At 39.9% G+C, this 14,396-nt stretch overlaps 1 protein-coding gene across 5 annotated transcripts in view; it reads left to right on the plus strand.

The window, feature by feature from the left end:
• The window catches only part of VPS13B (vacuolar protein sorting 13 homolog B), a 368,427-nt gene that overhangs the window by 236,045 nt on the left and 117,986 nt on the right, over positions 1-14,396 (plus strand). For all 5 annotated transcript variants that reach the window (XM_082235378.1, XM_082235375.1, XM_082235376.1 and 2 more), the window contains exons 34-35: positions 4,330-5,032; positions 12,901-13,038. In XM_082235378.1, the coding sequence (XP_082091504.1) occupies positions 4,330-5,032; positions 12,901-13,038 (841 nt within the window). The remainder of the gene's footprint in view (positions 1-4,329; positions 5,033-12,900; positions 13,039-14,396) is intronic.

The raw sequence follows: 14,396 nt of genomic DNA on the forward strand, positions 1-14,396 counted from the left end.
TTGAACAGCTTGAACCATGAGGTTTTACAGAAAATAGTCCACGATCCAAAGAACATCTTAGAATCAAGTCATGGGGCTAGTATTAGCCTACTGTGATTTTTAAACTTGAATAACTAGTACCATGCCATATTACAAAATGCTTTTGAAACACTCCTCCATTAAAAAAAGAAGAGTTTAACGTGCAACATGGGAAGCTTCTGTTAGTAAGACAGGTCTAACCTTAATGGGGGTTACTGTAATTGTCCCAAATCCTGTCTGGCATAAAATGATTTTGAGGCCAGCTTTTCATTTCCTTGATTTCCTTGGAGATTTTAGTTTTCATATTAATACAATGGACTGACAGTCCTTGCCAACTATTAAGGTAGTACGGCTGCTTCAACAGGAAGATTCATGACATATCATGGCTTTAGTAATAAAAAGCACCTGAGCATATTTACAACGAAGCTTGAGGATGCCCAGCAACAGGAGCGTGTGTCCGTGAAGTGGACACGTCCTGTAGCAGCTATAGTTAAGCCTTATCTCTCTATCTTCCCTAAATGCTTTTGAATTCAAGGGGTTAAGCTAGTAAAGTCACTTATCTCAACACATGACAAGGAAGAATTTGCCACAGTTCCCTAGCTACTAGCATAGCTTTCATCACCTTCTCTATAGAGACTGCCATGAAGTGAAAGGATGGAGAAAATGCACTGAAGCAATCTAATAAGTAAACTATCAACTTGACATTTTTCAGCGATTGAAAACTTTTTCACGTAGCAATTCATTCAGACAGAGAAACTGTAGAATCCCTCTGATTTAAGGCCCATCTGGTTATGCTCAAAGTTTTAAAGCTATTCTATCAACATAAAAAAAAATCCAAGTTGTATACTACTTTTCTTCGCCAAACTATCCATTTTTAAGCCACAAATATTTTCCCAGTACTTTTAGATTTTATCTAAAAAGTATATTTTAACAGTATTTTAAATAGTTTTTAAAACAATAACAATTTATCTTGATAGATGACATGCTGTGTTTTTTCATTTTATTTTAATTAGCCATTGTGAAACCAAATTCCCCTTTGTTTTATTCCTTTGAATACTGTTTAATTACGGTTATCATGCCAGATATCTTAAAGGTTATTTTACCAATACAGTTTCATTTAACATAAGCCATATGGAATCAATAGTGCTGTTTCCTAAAGTAAATGCTTGGAAAATCTTACATTCATATGTTAAGAGTGCACATCCTTTCCTCATTAGTTGGAAAGTACAGGGATTTTGGCACAGGTTCTGTGTGGAAGCATTGTGCAGCTTTTATATGGATTTTGTTTTTAGCCTTTGATGACACTGTTTAGAATAGGAAGTATCTAATAAGTAAAGCATTTTGTCTAATGTGCTGCCAGTGTGTTTAATATATGCCTGGAGGTCTGAAACATTATCTTCTCCACTGCAGTAATATGCATTTAATTCTCTGAAAGCAGAAGGTCGAACTTTTAAAAGGGACTCAAAGTACATTTTCAACTAAAATAATTTAAAACACATGTGATAGGGGACCTGAGTAATGTACAGTTGGTTTTTATGGTTTAATCATGATCATGTTAATGCACACCAGTAGCTAATTAAAGAAAACTTTTATTGTTCGTTTTAAATGGGTTATGTAAAGAGTAAGTGAACTGATATAAATGCAGCTCAACGATAAACGTTGCCATTACATTTGCTATCAGGAAGCTGATATTGGTGCTTTTGACATCTTTAAAATATTGGCCCATTTCTTCCATAACAAAGCATGGAACGTTTTTAGAGTTCTTGCATTTGGAATTGTTCACCAGTATAAAAGGATATTCCATTTGATGCCCAGATTTATTGCCAAGCTTGCCTTTTAAAGTTAATAGCTGCAAATCCCAACTCAGTAACTGGCTAAGTGACATATAACGATATATATCCTCCCAGAGATCATCCCTAGCAGATTTGTGTGTCTTGCCATAGCCCTTAAGGTCTGCTGGATATACTTTCCTGGAGGCATTGCCTGTGTGCCAAGTCGGAACATCAAAAGGTGATAATGCTAGTGTACTATCTAGCTATGCAACTCCCTCCCCCCAGAAGCCTGTTTAATTCCAAGGCCGGCTGCTTTCTAGAGACAGTACTGGCCTGTTGTGACTAGTGATTGATGGCTTTATCAAGCTTTTCTTATATATTGCTTTATTGGGGTTTTTTGGGGGGGGTTATGGTTTGGTTTAATATATTTTACTTTTTTGTGCAACAGCTTGCACTTCTGGATTCGCAAGATAAAAAAAAGTATACAATGCTTCAATACAATTCTTACTAATTTATTAGTGAGACACATATTCAAACCAATGTTCTATTTTGCATAATATTTTGAAAAATAAGGCTGCTGTTCTGTTTTGTACAATACTTTTTTTAGAAGCAAAAACCATGCGACAATGCGTTAATAGAAAATGCCTGTTCGAGATAGAACCAGGGATTTGGGCATTAAAAAGCAGGGTGGGGAATCATGCTTCTCTGTCATTAATTGATAATACCTGCTGTATACTGTGCAGTATCAGTACAGGACTCACCACTCCTACTCAGTTCACCACTCCTACTCAGTTCACCACTCCTACTCAGTCTAATATAAAGACTTTTCCAGCCTTCTTCAAAAGCCGTTGCAGGATATTTAAATATCATGGGTTTATCAGGGTTACGGTAATCAGTGCAGAAGTTTAAGAAATAGGTATTGAATTCAAGTTGGAAAATCTGTAACTAGAAAACAAAAATTTATAGTATTAATGTTTCCCTTGCAAAGCTATGCTTCAGTAAATTGATAAGTCTAAGGAAATAGTTGCTTCCTTTGACTCATAAAAAGTCACTATGTGGACACATTTCAGTGGGAATTTTTTCTTATGTATTTTATGCCGAACATCTTCTAAGTGGACCATATTGCCTTTTCTTTAGCAACAGGCCTATTGGGAAGACAGTGGCATTAGTCCCAATTCTTTGCTTAACCACTCTACAGTTCTTGTGGTACACAGCAATGCATTGAGTGGGAACAAAGTCAGCAGGACTTGTTTGTCGTCATGACTTCAACACACAACATCCTGTTAGCGACCAAGATGGTTTAAAGATGTGAAAGGCAGACAAGTGGCTTGCTGAAGGAACTGGTCATATTTTCTCTACAGCAGGGGTGACTAAACTTTTTCAGGCTGAGGACCATACTGAATCATGCTCAGCTCTCTCTTCCTGGGGCCAAACAGGATGTGACAGAAATGTATAAGTGGGCATAGAAACATAAAATGGTGGAGTTGGAAGGAACCTTGCGGGTCATCTAGTCCAAACTGCAATGCAGGAATCTCAACATGTGGCCCCCTCCAATCTACTTTGAAACCATACTGGACCCTGCATGGCCTTGCAAATGTGCTAGCAGAACAGCCAGTGTTAACTTTGTTAAGAATGAGTTTTCAGGGGTGGGGCTCAGAAAAGTCTTTTGGCTCCACAGAATCACGGCTGCGGGGCGGGGAGGCTATGAAGCAGTCAGTAACAAATATTGTTTTATTTTTATTTATTTTGATAATAATTGACAAATTTGGAAGCTTTGGGGATGACAAAAAAATCTTTTGGCATCACAACAGGGGCCTATAGCAACAATTGAGTTATAGAAGTTCTAATAATATTTTTTTTTAAAAAAAGGAAGAATTTTGTGGGTCATCATGGTGTCACAGCAGCAGATCAGTAATCCAGCCAGCAATTTTAAATACTATATACTACTGGTAAGCCAGGTGCCCCCCCCCCATCTTATATTTGTGCAGCTGGTTCTTCCTGCCTAAGTGTAGAACCTTACCTTTGTCCCTACTGAAATTCATTCTATTAGTTTGGGCCCAGTTTTCCATCATGAATCCTGATTCTGTTTTCTGTGGCAATAACTGCCCCTTCCAGTTTGATGTCCTCTGCAAATTTGATGAGCATCCCCTCAATACCTTCACCCAGGTCTGTTATTTAAATATAATCAATTACTTAAAAGGCAGCTGATCAGTTAAAACATCTTTAATTGGCTGACACACTATCTTTTGAATTCCTAAATGGTCTGAAAAACAAATTAGTCTGAACGTAGGAAACATGTATTCCTCCTGCCTCATCTTTCACTAGCATGTCATTAAATATGAGTCACCATTTCTCTGGAACAGACACCTGCTGAGTTTTCATGAGTGATTCCTATTTTAAAAGTTAACTTGGCAAGTTTCTTTTTTTATAGAATTCTCTCTCTCTTGACCTCATGTTTATATAGCAATTGTTTTATGTTGTGAAATGGAAATACTTAGGATATGACTATTTTAAGTTAATATGCTATTTTTCTTCCCAGGTTTCCAAGCAGGAACAGAAAAAAATGGATACGTCTGATGGAGGCATGACTGAAACATCTTCACGTTACAGTGGAGCCCAAGACAGTGGCATTGGCAGTGACAGTGTTAAAATCAGAATAGTCCAAATAGAACAACACAGTGGTACCAGCCATCACCGCATTGCCCGTCCTTCTCGGCAGTCTTCTATCGTGAAGAACCTGAACTTCATTCCCTTTGATATTTTTATTACAGCAAGCCGAATATCCTTCATGACTTACTCATGTGCCACTTTACCTAAATCAAAATCGATGGAGGATCAGAAAGATGGAGAGAAAGCAGCCAAAACTTCATTAAACCTTCCTGAAGCAAACTTGAGAGTTGAGCACGATTTCAAGAAGCCCAGTGGAGCAGGCATTTCATCTGTAACAGCAGATGACCTATTGAATGCTAACAGTTCACTGCCTTCTGGGAAAAAAGCAGGTCTTCTATCTCTTGAAAGTCTTCATGCTTCCACAAGATCATCTGCTAGGCAAGCCTTGGGCATAACTATCGTTCGACAGCCTGGTCGCAGGGGAACTAGTGACTTGCAGTTAGAACCATTTTTGCACCTTGTCGTATCCCAACCTTCTTTGATCTTAAGCTGTCATCACAGAAAGCAGAGAGTGGAAATATCTGTGTTTGATGCGGTCCTTAAAGGTGTAGCTTCAGACTACAAGTGCACAGGTAAGACTATTTAATGTCTGGCAGAATAATAATTCTTTTGTTCAGAGATTACCTTGATGTACAATGGACAGCTTTCCTTCATGACCACATAATCTGGCCTCTGCTCAAGTTCAGAAACATTTTTTAAAAAAATATTAAGAAAGCAGTACTGTATAGCTAAACATTTTAGTTTGAAGTGTTTCCCCTTTTCTCGCACAAACCAGTACATTAATGTCATTGTTGTTTAGTCGTTTAGTCGTGTCCGACTCTTCGTGACCCCATGGATCAGAGTACACCAGGCACTCCTGTCTTCCACTGCCTCCCGCATATTGGTCAAACTCATGCTGGTAACTTCGAGAACACTGTCCAACCATCTTGTCCTCTGTCATCCCCTTCTCCTTGTGCCCTCAATCTTTCCCAACATCAGCGTCTTTTCCAGGGAGTCTTTTCTTCTCATGAGGTGGCCAAAGTATTGGAGCCTCAGCTTCAGGATCTGTCCTTCAAGTTAGCGCTCAGGGCTGATTTCCTTAAGAATGGATAGGTTTGATCTTCTTGCAGTCCATGGGACTCTCAAGAGTCTCCTCCAGCACCATAATTCAAAAGCATCAATTCTTTGGTGATCAGCCTTCTTTATGGTCCAGCTCTCACTTCCATACATCACTACTGGGAAAACCATAGCTTTAACTATGTCATTATTAACCTTTAAAACATCTAAATTGCTCCATATAAAATTGAGTGCTTGCTATGGAGCAGTACTGTTGTTCCTATGACATCTGTCTTTTAAGCAGTACTGCCTTAAGTGTACTGCCTTTGTAAGTGCTGCTTTAAAAACCTTTGGGCCCATGAAAAGCCTTCTAGTCGGCTTATCAGATCCAAGTATTAAAGGGAATCTGGATCTGCTGGTTTTTCTCTGGGGAGCTCTACTTGAGCAATGCACATTTTGCTGGGGTTCCCCAATGATTTTTAAAAAGATATGATTGCATATCGGTGTTGTTTTGAAGGGTCTGTTCCATGCTGCTATCTCAGCCCCATTTTCACTCCTGAAAATGTCATGTCAGCCACTTGTCCACTTAGTAACATCAGGGTTTTGATTTCAAAGGGTGATATGTATACTGCACAGACATTTGTGGGGAAGTGGCCACAACTAAGAGGACCTTTGCACAGAAGGGAAGGACCGTACAGGAACTATCAACCACCCTGCTGCCTGGGACCCTTAGAAGGAGCTGCTACCTAAGTATTTTCTCCTGCTCCCTGAGATCGGGCAGGGGGTGGTGGTGGGGAGATCCCTTGCCTTTTTGGCAGAAACCTGAGTGCGTTTGTATGTTACTGGTTTTCAAAATGTATTAGAATTTTGTATTTGTGTGGCATTCTTTCTGAGCCACTTTGGCAGCCTTTTTAGGTGGCACTTAAATAGGCAAGAACAAAAGATCTCAGGTTCCATCCCCAACCTAAAACACTGGAGAGTCAGCCAGCATAGACAATACTAGGCTAGATGGACTAGCTAGCTTCCTAGCTTATTGTGGCTGATCATGTACAGTAGTAAGGACTACCATATTGGTATGTATGTGTATCATTTGCAGAAAAGGATGAAAAGGAAACGAGCTGAAACAGAATGATTTTCTACTTTAGTCCATTGCCAGTAACAAGCATTAAATAGGAAAGAAAATACCAATCTTCTTGCTGACAAAACTGACAAATAGCAGAATTTTGATCCGAGATACTGCTTCTCTATCACTCCAAAATATGGATATTCATATTTGAAATTGTTGGCCTAGATTTACTTTAACTTCTTCAGCATGTGATGGCTTAAGATTAACAGCAGCAATCCTTCTCCTCTTGCCAAACTTTGGGCAATCTATTTCATTTTCAGAAAAGAAATACATTGTTAGATTTAGATGTAATACACCACGTTTTTATTCTCCAAATTTCTGCCTAAAGATATTAACAAGTTTGTTAAATGTTTTGAGCAAAAAGGAGAGTAAAATCATAGTGAGAATAAATGCCATCTGTACTAAAGCTGTATGTAGAATAAAATACTGAAGAAACTGAACTGATCCCTTGGCCGGGATCCAAAGAGCTACTTTAGATGTACCCAGCAAGTGCAAAGTTTTCACCTTGCCTCTAAAATCCCCTCTCTTTTTGTGTAGTTTAGATTTTGAACATGTGGGCAGGGCCTGTGTGCTGTATTAGTGTATAGCACTAAGTATCTTTTTAATACTTTTATAAGGAATAAATGGTGATGACAACAATGGGGACCATACACACTTTTCTTTCTCTCTTCTGAGATGTAACAGGAGCATTTTAAAGCAGCATCACTAGTATATGTAATAGCATGTGCTCCTCAGATGGGTCTAGTGTATGGTCATCAGGCAGGTAATTTTCCCTGTTTGCAGGACTTTACTGGCATCTAGAATCTAGATTAATCAATAAATTGAATGCTTCAGCCATGAACTATTCCATTTTGGAATACTTTCTGTTCACGAAAGTTTCTGAATTCTGAGTTCCACTGTAAAGAGGACTAATGGTAATTCTAGCAACCAGACACAGACACTTACTTATCATGCTACTGTTTGGCCACTTGCTCGAATGGTGTCAGCTTTGTATCTAGTCCATCTGCCCATTGCCATCTCTCTCCTCTTTGTGCCCATGTCTGTGGTGCCTCTTAACTATTTAAACCTATAAACAAACAACCAGATTTAAATAAATTAAGGTATTTTATCAAGTAACCAGTATTGCATCAAAGCCGTTCTTGTGGTGGCTTATTTAGCGGTATTTCATTGGCTTTATTTTCAAAACTTCAACCCTTAAAGCACAGACTACTAAGAAAAATAAATGTGGCTTTACTTTGACCAAACAAAGCAATGATGTGGCTCCAATAAGTTTTAATTGTCTCATAATTGTCAGGGTTTGTGGTCAAAACTCACTATTCCAGTGTTTCCCAACCGGTGTTCCGCGGCACACTAGTGTGCCGTGAGACGTTGGCTGGTGTGCCGTGGGAGGGAGGTGGGCGAGTCGGGCGGTGAGAGGCGGCGGCGGCGAGGATCCGCGTCGAGCCGGGGGCGGCTCCGCGGTGGTGGTGCCGAGGTTTCTCTCTCCATTCTCCCCTCACACACACACACAGGAAATAACACAGGATCAGCTGACAGGACCCGGCCAATGGGGCGGCGGCGGGGCAGTGCGCGCAAAAGGGAGGAGCGCGAGACAGCGGACGAGGAGGAGGCCGGCATGTCCAGGCAGCAGCAGCAACAACAGCAGCAGCAACTCCCGGCGACGGCTCCTCAAGCCCCGGGCAACCCTACTCCCTCACCGGCCTCGGCCGCCCTCCTGCTCCACCCGCCGCCGCCGGCCACCTCGGCCCCGCCGCCGCCCCCTCCTCCGCCCGCTATCGCCGCCACCACCACAACAGCCGCCGCCTCAGCTGCCGCCGTCCCTCAGTCCCTCGCTCTGCTGCCTCCTCCCCCCCCACCCCCAAAGCTTGGAGGTTCCCCGGCAAGGGGGAGGGGAAAAAATTGAAAACTTTCACTTTCGTGCGTCCCTCCCGGCGTGACGCTGCGCCCTGATGTCACGGGGTTGTAATGGTGGTGTGCCGTGAGATTTTTTTCATCAAACAAGTGTGCCTTTGCCCAAAAAAGGTTGGGAAACACTGCACTATTCCATCACTCCTGAGGAATGTGGTCATCCTATCGTGTCAGCGTCAGCGTTTGGCGGTTTAAAAAAAAATTAGATTTGCCACACACATCTCAGGGATATTTGGCATGTATTATTTATTACCAGAAAATATGTCATTGAGAACTGTGCATGACATTGTTTAAATCATTTAATTCAGTTAGTAACATTAATATTCAAGCCAATTCCTGCAGCTCGGGTCTGATGGATCATCTGTTAGTACTTTGTGGGGGAAAGTGGTATCTTCTAAAGAAAATGCAGGGTTCTGAAAGAGGAAAATGTGTGTGTGTGTGTGTGTCTAGCTTGTGGGCAGAGCTGCCCTGAAGCTGAAGACAGCAAGGAAGCTCCTCATATGGAAGTGTGATAATACATACACCACAGATGTTCTATAAAGAAGCCGTTGCAGCTTGTTCCTGATCTGGTGTGATAGGTTGGGACACTGGAGGAGGAAGTTACTATTTCTTTCTCTCTGCTAATATGATAGGAAATGCTACTTTTCTCCACTGTCAATTTATTCCTAATCTCTGCTTCTTAATTCTGTCGTACTAATAATGCATCAGCATGTCTTCCTGCCTTTATGAGTGCTAATATCCCCCCCCCTTAAGAATCTGAATGACTTTTGTCAAAAGCTTTTTGAAAGTTTAAATATAAAATACCTACTTATTCATAGACTGCACCAGCTGCATAGAAAGCTGCCTTATATCGGGTTGGACTTCTCCCATCTGCCCCAGTTTTGTCTACTCTGACTGGCAGTGGATCTCTCCCAGCGGTGAACTTTCATGAAATCTGCTACCTGATCCTGTTAACTTAAGTGTGACTGGGATCTTCTGTATACAGAACATGAGCTGTACCATTAAGATGCCATTCCTCCTCTGTTTTACATTTTGAATTTTTTGATACAACAATTCTAAGTGGTTGGTGAGGCAAGACTTCCCTGTGCTGAAATCACAGCACATCGACATGTTCTATAATTCTAGTTTAATCATGCTTTTCACTAGTTTATCCATGATTCATTAGGATGATGGTTTTGATATAACACAGATCATCAGGTTATTCAGATTATGTGCCCTCCCAGTAATCTTTTTCTTTATCACAAAATTGTGAAGCATATTCCATTAGAAAATAAATGGAATATGTTTCTCAGACAGAATCGGTGAACGTATGCAATTTCTCCTTCAGACATAGTTTGTTAATTATCCATTTTATCAATCTCCAAATTTTTAATAGGGATTGACAGGTCTAATGGATACCCTCCTTTAATTAATGTTACATCTGCTGTATTCTATAGGGTTGTGGGGGGTTTTGTGGTGTGTTTTTTTACAAAAATGCAATTTTTTGATTGATCCAGGACAAAGCGTCACCTTTCAGAAATTCTCCCAGGAAATCAATTCTGCCTTTGAAATCCCAATAATGTCTGGGAAAATCTGGGTGTATGGCAGCCCTATTTTAAGGCAGTACTGCTTAAAAGAAAGATGCCCTAAGAACAATTGTACTGCTCCACAGCAAGCACTCCATTTTACATGGAGCAATTCAGATGTTTTAAAGGTTAAGAACAACATGCATGTACTGTTATGAAACATACATTTGTTGAAAAATCAGTAGTTTGAATTATTTAAGAACTCTCAGGTGAATATTAATGAGTTGTTATTTTTTAATTTGTCAGTTAAACAGATACACTTGATTTTATAGGTACACGCACAGAGAGAATGAGAATTTGAATTTAAGGGCTCATAGAAAGTAACCTAGCATAATTGTATTGCAGTACGACAAATTTAATTCTCTAGTACTATCTATAGTATCTGATGATCAATTCTAATCTTATTGACACCTTTAAAAAGGCAAAAGTAGTTGATGTTTTATATACTATTTCTGGATTTTAAAGTTTTCAATGCAATACTGTTTTACATATGCATTTTTGTTTTTTCTTTGCTTTGTGATCTATTCTGATGAAAATTGTATACGAATATTGGAAATAAATAAAATGAACTTGAAGGGTTGATTTTACAAAACAAAACACCCAATCTTGGTGCTGAAGGGCATTCTATGCAGAAAATGCCTTTAAGCTATCCAGTATTGTATTCTTTTGTAATTACCAGTGGAGCAGGAAGTAATTTTAAGTGAAAGAAAAGGAAGAGCTTATTGTAAAATATATAGTGCAAGCTTGCACAGTGTTGTAAAATCAAGACCTGAATATTGATCAAATAATGATATTGAAAAACTGACAGAGGAATGTGCTAACTTTTAGTTTAACCTTTGACTTCCCATGTAGAACTGAAGTCACAATTACTTGGTTTCAGTATGTTATTTGAAATTACACAAGGTTCAATATCTGCCAGGTTATATAGCAATCCTGTGATTAAGTCAAGAAATGCATTCCAAAACAGACTTTTATATGTCCATACCACACTGCCATATGTTGACTATAAGCAAAAGTATGAAACTACCGTACTTGAAAAGAAAGCACCGCATCCTATTTGTTAATAAAGCTATTGGTAACATATTTAAATTATCTGACTATCAGGGAGCAGTATTCTCTGCAAGCTTCACTATAGAACAAAAGAGGATTAAGGGTCATGGTGGTAATGCAGTGTGGGATTAAGCCAGAATGAAACAATTTTGTGGCTAAAATTCTTAAAGCGGTTCTTTTTAATGCTTAAGCACTGCAGCTACTTAAGAACAGAAAACAAAACACCCAATAGAAATATTATAACAAAGACTGTGGGTTGCCATAGATTTTAAAAGTTTTACGCAGTGCTGATTTCTCATATACATTGTCCAGGACATGAAGAAAGACAGAGAACTGAAAAGTACCAAATGTGAACTTTTAGTCACAATTGGGAATATTAAGGATTGAGCAAAGGGGTTTCATTAAAGAGGGCCAAGAGGAAAAGCTACTGAAGTTAACTTCAAAAGCCTAGTAGTAAAAGGGGATTGCAATGTCAGTGAAACTGCAAACTGTATCAAATAACCCATAAGTAGAACCACTCTACTGCATTTCCAAACATGTGGTTTTCTGATCTCTAAGGCTTGTTTATAGTTTATTCCTTTTCTTATTTGCTTGCTTTTACTTTTGTGCTTATCGTTTTGAAAAGAATGCTACAAAATTTTGAATGCATTGCTAATAGAGTTAGAAATTAGATCATAGACCTATTTTGAATGCACGGTTAATAGGCACCTATTAGTTACACTGAACTTAACTGTTTATACATGGCACCTTTAAACATTTGTTGGTAGTATCTGATGATATGCAGCCATTTCTATAATTATCATATTATAGTAAACAAACAATATATAATGATTTTATTGCATTAGCCATGCGGCCATAGCATAATATGCATAGAAATAACAACATAAAATGGGGGTGGGGAGATAAAAGTGTATGCCATTCTGGGCGAATACTTTGAGAAAATGGGGATAACAAAGGTAACGGGAGATTTAAAACATTGAGTGACAGAGAATACAAAAAACAGGTTTGATTGTGCGGCGTATCGACTACATCTGTGGTATTGAGGAAGGAGTTGGTGCCGCTTTCCTCTTCATCACACTAAGCAGGAAATTAGCTGTCATCTCGGTAATCCAACGGTCAGAATCCTGCAGAAGAAGGGACACTATCCAAGGCTGGATTGGGAGATGAAGCTTGTTCACGAGAGGAGTTAGGAACCGAGATCTTTCATCTGTCCAGTTGGGACAGAAGAGCATTACATGTTCCATAGTCTCCAGCCATATTATAGTATTTATATGAGATATATGTGTACACTGTGGCCTGGTTTGAAAGACAAAGTAAGCCAAACCATGGTTTACCAGGGCTGGTTGAATGTGTGGGCTCAAAGACAGACCCCATGGTTTAGTTCTCTCCCCCCTAACCATGAGTTGTTGTAAAGGTTTGTTCTTGGCTACAGTTTGTGGTTGGTGAGTAGATACCATATAATCACAAGCCTGGTTTGGACACTTGGTGTTGCACTGGAGCAGAAAGGACCAGGGAGGAGAAAAGCAGTTGTGAGTTCCTTTCCAGGAGGCCACCACTTCTCACTCTCCCATCAACCTGCAATTTTCCTTACTGTGTCACATGAACCAGGACTTTATCTATATAAACTAGATGGTATATGAGCCAGCCATAGATTTTTAAAAGCTATGAATGCACATTACTTCCCTTCACTACTTTATTACATTGTTGGTTGTCGTATTAGCAACATGTCATAACCAGACTCTTCTCACTGTGGTAGACCCTGGAAAAACTCTCCCAGAAACTCTGGACTATTGCAAGACATGGTTACAGACAGTGGCAGGGGAAATTGATGCTAAAAGCGGCATCCCACCTCCTCTCATCTCATTGCAGATTAAAGACTTCCTCAATGGACCAGGTAAGCATACCGTTATTATTACTCTTGCAAAGGAAGAGGCGCAAGCAACAGTTAGGCAAGGTTCAAAGTCCCCCTCTTTCTCTTAACCGTTAGCGTTCACTGGGTAACCAAGTCTGTGCTTCCCAGTTTCGTGTCCGATTGTGGGCTTTTTGTCCATCAGTTTTCCCAAGGATTGCTATTTGTTCCAATTCTGCAGTAAACAGCGAGTTTTCCCAGAGAAAGCAGCAGGAGGAAAGGAAAAAAGCCCCACTCAGACATGGACATGGAAATCACAGACCTGTGCTCGGAAAGCAGATTGCAAAAGGAAGTCTAGATAAGCCCTTAGTGTAGTTTTTGAAAAAATGGTATCAGTAGTAATTCACAGTAAACAGGTATGGAACCCTCAGCCAGGAGTTGATCTGGGCTGTTTGAAAACCCACATGCATGGAGCAAGTTTCAAATGACCTAAACAAAATAATCTAGGTGGCACTCCACACATAGGGCAACATGACCATATAAATAGTCAATAAAGAGAGTAAATACATCCCTACAGATGCTGGTATTTAAGTTGTGTGCCATTGTATAAATATGTGGACTGATTTTTTAAGGTACCCCTGCCCGTACGGGCCAGTCTTGACAGACTCTAGGGTTGTGCACTCATCTCACTCTAGAGGCCGGGAGCCAGCGCTGTCCGCAGACACCTCCGGGTCATGTGGCCAGCGTGACGAAGCTGCTCCGGTGAACCGGCACCAGAGCAGCACACGGAACGCCGTTTACCTTCCCGCTAGAAAGCGGTACCTATTTATCTACTTGCACTTAATTGTGCTTTCAAACTGCTTGGTGGGCAGGAGCTGGGACTGAACGACAGGAGCTCACCCCGCCGCGGGGATTCGAACCGCCGACCATGTGATCGGCAAGTCCTAGGCGCTGAGGTTTTACCCACAGTGCCAACCGCGTCCCTCAATGTGGGACTGATGGTTTATGTTAAATGTGGACTGATGGTTTATGTTAAATAATTCCTTAAAATTATATCACAACTATAAATATTCCAAGATGTATACATTTATTATTGATTACCGTAGGGACAACTAAACTAAATTTGTTTTACAGAACTTTTATTTCAACTCTTACAAATGCTAGCAAACTCTTACAAACTCTTACAAATGCTAGCAAAATAAATTCCAATTATCTCAAAATTTATAGAGTGAATAAATGTCAAGCTGTACTGTGTTTTTCCATTCATTTGTAAAATACTTAGGAGAAAATTATTCAAGATTCCAGTTTTTATGCTGTAGGCTAGCATGTAACTCACTTTATGTGACATTTTATACTAATAAATGCAAATGTGTCTACGAAAGATTTGCCTCCTTAAATTTACA

Source organism: Podarcis vaucheri (assembly GCF_965113315.1).
Source record: "Podarcis vaucheri genome assembly, chromosome: 8".
NCBI lineage: Eukaryota > Metazoa > Chordata > Lepidosauria > Squamata > Lacertidae > Podarcis > Podarcis vaucheri.